General features: G+C 36.5%; 1 protein-coding gene across 3 annotated transcripts; it reads left to right on the top strand.

Moving 5' to 3' along the window:
* The first annotated feature begins 1,554 nt into the window (after positions 1-1,554).
* On the top strand, positions 1,555-7,093 carry LOC145894076 (uncharacterized). 3 transcript variants are annotated; one of them, XM_082982518.1, is made up of 18 exons: positions 1,555-1,611; positions 1,680-1,793; positions 1,849-1,955; positions 2,022-2,066; positions 2,167-2,320; positions 2,968-3,039; positions 3,108-3,196; positions 3,254-3,410; positions 3,473-3,550; positions 3,908-4,002; positions 4,064-4,169; positions 4,320-4,468; positions 4,522-4,657; positions 4,732-4,824; positions 5,459-5,594; positions 6,176-6,272; positions 6,324-6,528; positions 6,839-7,093. In XM_082982518.1, the coding sequence occupies exons 2-18, from the start codon at positions 1,737-1,739 to the stop codon at positions 6,908-6,910; spliced, it is 1,848 nt and encodes a 615-aa protein (XP_082838644.1). In that variant the 5' UTR covers positions 1,555-1,611; positions 1,680-1,736; the 3' UTR covers positions 6,911-7,093. The 3 variants fall into 3 exon arrangements, with proteins under 3 accessions (XP_082838644.1, XP_082838645.1, XP_082838646.1); XM_082982519.1 differs by lacking the exons at positions 1,555-1,611; positions 5,459-5,594 and having other exon boundaries at positions 1,627-1,793; positions 6,176-6,261; XM_082982520.1 differs by lacking the exons at positions 1,555-1,611; positions 6,839-7,093 and having other exon boundaries at positions 1,627-1,793; positions 6,176-6,261; positions 6,324-6,476.
* Positions 7,094-8,973: the final 1,880 nt, after the last annotated feature.

The raw sequence follows: 8,973 nt of genomic DNA, 5'->3' as shown, positions 1-8,973 counted from the left end.
GAACGAAAAGAATTCATTAAGTTTTCGAAAAAAAACGTGGAGATTTTTCCTTGAATATGTTATCCCTGACGTACAACACACAAAAAAATTGCAAAACGATCATCAATTTAGGTAGGTAAATAATTCTGCAACTAAATGGTTTAACACCATACAAATGCATTACGTTTTTAAGAAACGAATGAATCACGTTTACGCCAAGGGGGGGAAAACCTGCGTATAACTGAAACAGAAATCATTCTGATGGAATACCTGGGATTTGTACCGAGTTTAATTACTTTCCCGTTAATCAGCACTAGATACTTGACAGATGCAGAGAATTAGAAAAAATTATAGGGGGCGGAAAGTAGTTTGGCATGCGGTTGAATGTGACGTATCCCCCTAGCAAAACACGCAAAATCGCCTGTGTTTGAAGTCATTCTGATGGAATACCTGGGATTTGTACTGATTTTAATTACTTTCTGGTTAATCAGCACTAGATACTTGACAGATGCAGAGATTTAGAAAAAATTATAGGGGGCGGAAAGTAGTTTGGCACGCGGTTGAATGTGACGTATCCCCCTAGCAAAACACGCAAAATCGCCTGTGTTTGAAGTCATTCTCATGGAATACCTGGGATTTGTACCGAGTTTAATTACTTTCCCGTTAATCAGCACTAGATACTTGACAGATGCAGAGATTTAGAAAAAATTATAGGGGGCGGAAAGTAGTTTGGCACGCGGTTGAATGTGACGTATCCCCCTAGCAAAACACGCAAAATCGCCTGTGTTTGAAGTCATTCTCATGGAATACCTGGGATTTGTACCGATTTTAATTACTTTCTGGTTAATCAGCACTAGATACTTGACAGATGCAGAGATTTAGAAAAAATTATAGGGGGCGGAAAGTAGTTTGGCACGCGGTTGAATGTGACGTATCCCCCTAGCAAAACACGCAAAATCGCCTGTGTTTGAAGTCATTCTCATGGAATACCTGGGATTTGTACCGATTTTAATTACTTTCTGGTTAATCAGCACTAGATACTTGACAGATGCAGAGATTTAAAAAAAATTATAGGGGGCGGAAAGTAGTTTGGCACGCGGTTGAATGTGACGTACCCCCCCTAGCAAAACACGCAAAATCGCCTGTGTTTGAAGTCATTCTGATGGAATACCTGGGATTTGTACCGATTTTAATTACTTTCCCGTTAATCAGCACTAGATACTTGACAGATGCAGAGATTTAGAAAAAATTATAGGGGGCGGAAAGTATTTTGGCACGCGGTTGAATGTGACGTATCCCCCCTAGCAAAACACGCAAAATCGCCTGCGTTTGAAGCCATTCTGATATCAAATGTGGGATTTGCTGCCAGTAATTTGAGTGTACTAACCGTTCAGTTTGATTTTGGTTGAAATAATTAGACGTACTGTGATTTATAGGCAGAACAAACACGTTTGTATCTTATGAACCATCTCGTGAAATGGTGTTCATTGATGCGGGACCCTTTTTTCGATGAAACATATTCGGAGTCTGCCAGGATGACAATAGTGTTTATTTTTCTCCGGTTCTACGACAAAGTTATGAGATGATCGACACCTGTGAATACCATTGGAAATAACCGTTGATTTAAAAATTGTACTGTACTGTAAATTGTACTGCGTAAAAAACTATTAAATGTAATGTAAAAATGTTTTTGTGGCCAGCTTGTGAATGAACATCGACTAAAAAGGGACCAGGCTATATAAATTGTTTGCTAAGTTATGATATGCATTATATTAGTTGCCGGTCATGGAGTGCAACTGGAAAGAGAAATAAAAGTAACTTTGGTGTACTTTCATAATGGAATACACAATAAACAAAATTATTTCAAAGGATAGCAACGAGCTTTGCCACAAGGAGTTGATAGGAACACCGAAGGCCTTGTTACCTACATTGTCTGGAAAAAAGATAATTGATTACTGGTGGAATGTTGTTAACACGTAAGAGTATTCTGTGTATGTTTGGTGGTTCTTGCAAAATAATAAACATAGTTTTAAACATTTTAGACGCCAGCTGTTTAGTGAGGTTTACTTGGTGACAAATGCAGACAAGTAAGAGAACAGCATAATAGTAGTAATGGTTTAAAATAAACAATGTATAAGCCCAAACTTTGGCAACATTGTTAAAAAAATTAGTTTGACTAATTTTTAGGTACAAACATTTTGAAAGGTGGGCCACTGCCAATGATTTTCCTGTTGAAAATATAATAAATGATGGATCCACAACTATTGAAACTAGCTTAGGATCTGTTGCCGATTTTGGTTTGGCTTTGCAAAACAAACATGTACAAGATGATGTAATGGTGGTAAGTTTTTGTTTACAGTTATATGATGCCCATTAGGGAAGCTAGGCATTCTTAAAACTTTTTAACATGGTGGTCAAATTTATGCAATACATTGCAAAACAGAAAATCATTGATTGTGTTTTCAGAAGAGCCTTGGTGCATGCTATCATGCGGATATGTCAATTGCAAAGTTCACAGTTTGTGTTAATGTGCTTTTGTAGTGTTAACTGTTACTAATATTTATCCTTTGTTTCAAAACAGGCGTTGATGAAATTACACACTGCATAAGACATTTTATCTAAATATCAAATCATGTTTATTTTTGTGCAAAAAAAACCACTATGCAGATGAACAATATACAAAGAAATAAAATGGCGTGAGAATCGATAACACCATGAAGGTTATTGAGTCAGGCAAAACCCATCGAAACTTTATTTCGCGTCATTCTGCCACAAATAGTGCACAAGTACATATATAATGTTATAAACCTGAGACTGACGCATTGCAGAAATTTAACTACTATATCACATAATGGTTCCCCCAAAAAGTCGTCATTAAACGATAGTGCTGAAAAAGGTTGGGAACCACTGATCTTGCTATGACAACCAAAATTATTACCTTCATTTACACTTGGTATGTATGTATTTCAGTAAAAACCATATTTGCAGGTTGCTGGAGATATGCTGTTTGAAGATCAAAACTGTGATATTGCACAAGTTGTAAAATATTTTAAGCACAAGGTACGAGCAATCAAGTTGTGTTTTAGTTTTGTTTATTTGATAAATTAATAGATGAACTTGTGATATAGAAAGGGGAACTTGTAATATATTATGAGCTGGAAAAAACAGAGGATCAAGGAACCAGAGGAATTGTTGAAGTTGATTCCAACACTAATCGGTATATTTTCGTGCCAATCTTCAATAGTGCACCTTTGGGTAATAATATGTTTTTTAGTGTAAAAAAGTTTTATGAAAAACCTACAGATGGACAAACTAACTCTCTACTAGCAAGTGTTGTTTTTTATTGTTTTCGAAATGTCTCTCTTGCAATGGTGAATACCTACCTGGAGCTTAATTTAAAAACAAATCTTCGATCATTTGGAAAATATATGGTAGGAGTTTTGTGTCGATAATTGTAATTGGGTTTATGCATCATTGATGCTTTTGCATTTAGGAATGGCTTATCAATGAAACAGATACTGTAGTTTATGGAATGAAACTTCCCACAAGATTTCAATTAATTGGACAAGTTGTAAGTTTGTTTTAAATAACTGTTCAGAGAAAAAATTTGCCCATTCAACGAATGTTGTATGTGATATTTACTTGAATTTTAAGCATTCAAATGTTAAAACTTAATGGTGCAAATACTAGTATTGTGGGTTGTTGCCAAATCTGTCATTTGAATTTGCTTGGCATGGATACCTTTAAGATAGTACCTGTTGAAAAGGGTATGATCGGGACAAACTATCAATGTGGCAATAGAATAATGTTAACCAAATTTAGTTGTATGTCACATTGAAAGTGCCTACAATTGAATAAGTTTGATGATAACATCTCCGACTGTTACAGATAATACATGTCTTGACCTGTTTTGGTTTTTATTAATTAGACACTGGATGACTATGAAAAGTGGGTAACTTACTTTAAACTGAAACAAACACAAGAGCATACTCAAAAACCAATGACTTGTCGTACATATGCCAGGTAAAAGCTTTCGCAGTAGTAAAATTCATTTATTTTGAAAATGTGTGTTTTATTTATGTAGAGTTGGACTAATGGGAAATCCAAGTGATGGTTTTGGTGGCAAAACTATTTCAATGTCAATTGGAAATTTTTGGGCTAGTGCGACCATCCAGGAGTCTGAGAAGTTGGTAGGGTTTGTTAAAAATAAATGCTTTTATTTTATTAAGGACAAACTAGTTATAAAATGGCATCGGCTTTTTAAAAAATTGACATAATGTTTTTGGAAAAGTCATGTTCCTTACAAATAAAACTGTCATGATTTCCTTGATAATTGTTAGGAACTAGTGCCACATCCACTTAATGATCCCACTACTTTTGGAAGTTTGTTTGACCTACATGGAATCAGTCAAAAAGAGGGTTATCTAGGTGGACTTCGTCTTTTACAAGCAACCTGCAAAAAGTTTTACCAATATTGCAGTGATAAAGGGTTTGTTAAATGATTGTTTAGTTTTTTTGAATCTTTAAATGTTTATTTTTCAGCATTGCTTTGTGCAAGAAAAACTTTACATTAAGCTATGATACAAACATACCTCGCCAAGTTGGATTGGCAGGAAGTAGTGCGATTGTTACAGCAACCTTGCAGTGTTTATTACGATTCTTTAATTTGTCTGAAACTGTGAGTGTGTTTGTATAAAGTTGTAAGCGTAAAGCAGTTTGTTTGTTCATTACATCCTGGTATTGCTTTTTCAGGACATGCCAAAGCCGATAAGAGCACAGTTTATACTTGGTGTAGAAACTGATGAGTTATACATCAATGCTGGATTGCAAGATCGAGTGGTGCAGGTATTTTCTTTAAAACATTTTCTTTTGCAAAATGGTTAGTTTGTTTCATTGTATATATGTAACATTGCCATATGAAATTATGTCTAAAAATTTGTCCTTGTATTGAAGTTCAATGTCCTACAAAATGCAAGTGTCATCATTTCTGTGATTTGCTTATTGACTTGGGTGTCCTTATTTTTAGGCGTATTAAAGCTGTTTTAGAAGCAGAGATCATTCTTTTTAATATGTTTTGACTCAAACAACAATAAGATCTGTTCTTTACTGTTTTTAACTAACATCATTTGTTTACCATTCTTACATACACCCCAAATGCTGAAATTTCTGTAAAGTGTAGCATCTTTTTAGGGAAATTGCATTCCTTTTTGGTCAAACTTAGTTTTGGTTTCACATTGTAACCCTTTAGATATGTCACTCTTGCAAAATGCCATGTTTAACTTGTCTAGTTTATTTCCATGAATATTTCACTCTTAGGAACACAAGTCACAGATTTCCTCATAATTCTGAGTATAAAGAGACTGGCCCATATTGTTATTAACATTGTCATGTTTAAAAGAAAACGTTTCGACAAAAACTTATGCCATCATCAGTTTGAATTTCACTCTTGTTTGCTATAAATAATGTTCTTACATATAAGGTATATGAAGGACTAGTGTACATGGACTTTTCTAAAAATCTAATGGATGCACAGGGTTATGGCAATTATGAGTATCTTCCGTGTAATTCATTGCCAGAATTTTGGTTGGCATACAATGCAGATCCAAGTGATTCAGGTAGAAGTAAATGGAATATAAATTAGTGATGTAATTGTTTGGAAAACAACACTGCAAGAAGATTTTAGTTATTTGGTTGATTTTCCATATTCTTCAGAAAATACTCCCAAAAGTTATTTGTAATTTAATCTTTTTTTTTCAAGGGTAATAAAACTGGAATTGTTTTAACCATTCATTAACTTTAGCACCATTCATAAGGGAACTGAATTCTTTTGCTTTGGCACTCTTTATCAGGTGTAAATCACATTGTGTTTATTTACACCTGATGGAGCGTGAGGTACTCGCGAAAGCTAGTGTACATTTTAAATACCAAAGTCAGTCTTCTTAAAGAGGCCAAACCAAAAGAATTCAATTCAGAGACATAAGACTGATTCGGCACATTTACTGATGAATAAGGGACATCTCAGAATTGCTGAAAAATGACAGATCCTGTTTGTAAAAATAAATGTTATACACTTCACCATGAACATGGTTGTAGAAAGCATGTTTGTTACACAAAGGCATGCCAAAGTGGAAATGCTGATGTTCTGATATAGTTAAATACACAGAAATGAAGATTTAAAATGAAATATGTTGTTTAGGCAAAATACATAGCGATGTACGTAAACGATTTGATGCCGGTGATGAAGTTGTCAAAGCTGCAATTAAGGAATTTGCAGACCTTACAGTGAAAGCAAAGTATTTTTTTCTTTTCAAATTTTGTTATTTTTGATGTTGTTGTTGCTTCAGAAACTGTGTAACTGAAAATGATTGGGAATCTTTTGCATCTTTAATGGACCAAAACTTTGACCTTCGTAAAAGAATATATGGTGCTGAATGCCTTGGAAAGCAAAACCTTGAAATGATTGAAATAGCAAGAAAATATTCCTCATCTGCTAAGTTTCCTGGAAGTGGTGGAGCTGTTGTTGGAATTTGCCAGGATGAAGCAAAAAAAGTTGGTATTTTGATAGTCTCATACATTTTCTGCTATTGCACAACCTAAACAGAAGTTCCGAAGAGAAAAATTTAATATTTTTTATATGTTATGAACAGCATCACATAATTTACAATCTTAATCACAAAATATTAATTGCCTATGTGTCAACATAGTACAGGTTTGGGTTTAATTATTTTTTATCACCTGGTACACATGTATAGTTGAAAGAATACATGACATTTAAGTACAAGGCAGCATTCTTAATCATGAGATCATTTGTAATTCGATAGTAAAATGTGACGAAGCTAATTTTGGAAGTGCTTTTTAGGTTTTGTTGAGAAAGGAGTTGCAGGCAAATGGTTTTGTTTACTGTGACCTTGTTCCAATTTGTCAACAATAATTGTGTGCTGTCAAGTGATGCGGTTGGTGTTACGTTTAATTTGTTGTGAATCATATGACCTATACTCGTATATGTTTTATACAGCCAATAATTGCACTTTTTATTATGTAACAAACAATGATATATCGTGCCATAATTTGTTGAAATGCATTTTTCTTTTATTACATAATCCGTAAAACTGCCTCTTTCTTTTGTTGTGGTCCAAAAAGTGATACCAGTAAAAGTTAGGTAGCTCAAAAAACCTCAAGTAACATTTAGTTTATTTAACGTGGAGTATTTTATTAGGGCGAACATATTAGCGCGACCACGAATTGAAAAGCAACAAGTGTCGAAAGAAAAGGTGCTGTATACATTCAGTCACAAAAGTTGAGCTTACGCGACAATTTCACAGTGGCGCTAGATTGCGTATTGGAGTCTTGCGGTATACGTATGCCGCATTTACATGTGTCGGCATCCGCCGTCGCGTGGTATGGTTCACATGTGCATCGGATGAGGAGTCTGTTGCAGTTTCCTTTGGGACAGCGTGTGCTTTTTGTACGAGGCTTTAGACCGCATATCAGTAATTCTATTGAAATAGTTTTGCCCGCGGGGAATGTACGTCTTGTCCCCTGTCATAGAGAGTCTCAGTTTCGTCACAAGGCAACCGGTGATGCATTGGGGTCAATTTTCTAGTTGAATGAGCAAGAAGTCACGTGGTGTAGCCAGGGCGATTTTCAGCGTGAATGGCAAAAAAATTGTCACAGGAAAGTTGCTTTGGTTTCCCCCTGGGACTGTTTTTGCTATCCTTTTGGACAAAAGATCCTCCTGGAGGCTCCTCAGATCCTTGGTGTGTTTTGGTGGATGCAGCTGCAATCAATTTTTTTTCTCTATGAATAGTACCAGTAGATCTTCATGGGTCACTGATGTTACGGAATTATTTCGGCAGCTTTGCAATTAAGCGGTTAGATGTTTTTGGGTGGCGATGTTATCCCCCAATTAACCCTTCTACCTAATTCGGTACTTTGCACAAAACTGCCTCCTCAATTCTGATACTGCCCAGAACCCTGCAATAACGGCTGACCACAAAGCCAAAGTAACCCAGGCTGATTTAACTTATTGGACGTCGTGTTCAACAATAAAACGAATAAAAACAGTACAAAATGCCACTGGCCAAGATCTCAATAATCCACAACACTGTAAAAGAGATGCTCACTACACGACGCCCAGAAGAAGACTCGCTAGATTTAGGGAAATCCTTCGCTACAACACAATCACCAACCAATCAGGATGCGCCTTCTCGACACGCGGCACATCCGGGGCATAAGCGGAGCGTAAAATGATAGGCGAGGGGAGACGAAAGTAATAAAATAGTGTGGTGAAAGTGAAGTGAGAGACAAAAAGCGATATACGTGCTTAAAACAATATAATAAATAAGTGGTAACGACGAAAGAAAACAGTGAAATTACAAGGTGCCAGCAAGAAAGGTGAAAACAATGAAATACATACAATAACTAACAAAAGTGAAAGGTGACGTGAAGGAAAGAAAATTCGTAACACTGACCACAGGAATTGTTGTTGGCAAAAAAGCAAATCACTCAGTATGGGTATTAATGGTGATAGCCTTCAAAACTAGATTTTTGGGATTTAACACTGATATGCGGCCTTTAGTGGTCCACCGGCCGCACGAACCCTTTCGATAGGTTGCATTGGCAACGGTGGGTGTCCTCATCAGCGGGGGGGGGGGGGGGGGGGGCTCTTCTTTTTCTTCCATGAACGGGGCCGAGGTTATGGGAATCGGCGACTGGATGCTGTCGTACCTCGGAGACCGTGGGTGCCTCAGTAGCTAGGGACAATTAAGCATTGTCGTTTTCTCCATGCACTCACAGCAAAAGATATAAGTAATTGAATTTTGAGGCTGGCAAAGACCGCCGAGGAAAACCGACCAAATTAGCTGATTATGCAACACAGTTATTCTGTCGTATCACTTTTTGTCTGGCAGTAGCGTTGCCTACGAGCGTGGTCGCGGTGCGCCATTGTACGACTCTTGTTGATGGAAAGGGTGTTTGCCCCAACCGCAGCGCCAT

This window comes from Ascidia mentula, chromosome 3, assembly GCF_947561715.1.
Source record: "Ascidia mentula chromosome 3, kaAscMent1.1, whole genome shotgun sequence".
In the NCBI taxonomy this organism is placed as follows: domain Eukaryota; kingdom Metazoa; phylum Chordata; class Ascidiacea; order Phlebobranchia; family Ascidiidae; genus Ascidia; species Ascidia mentula.
Note: the sequence above shows the minus strand (reverse complement) of the source record. Positions and strands in the feature narration are given on the sequence as shown.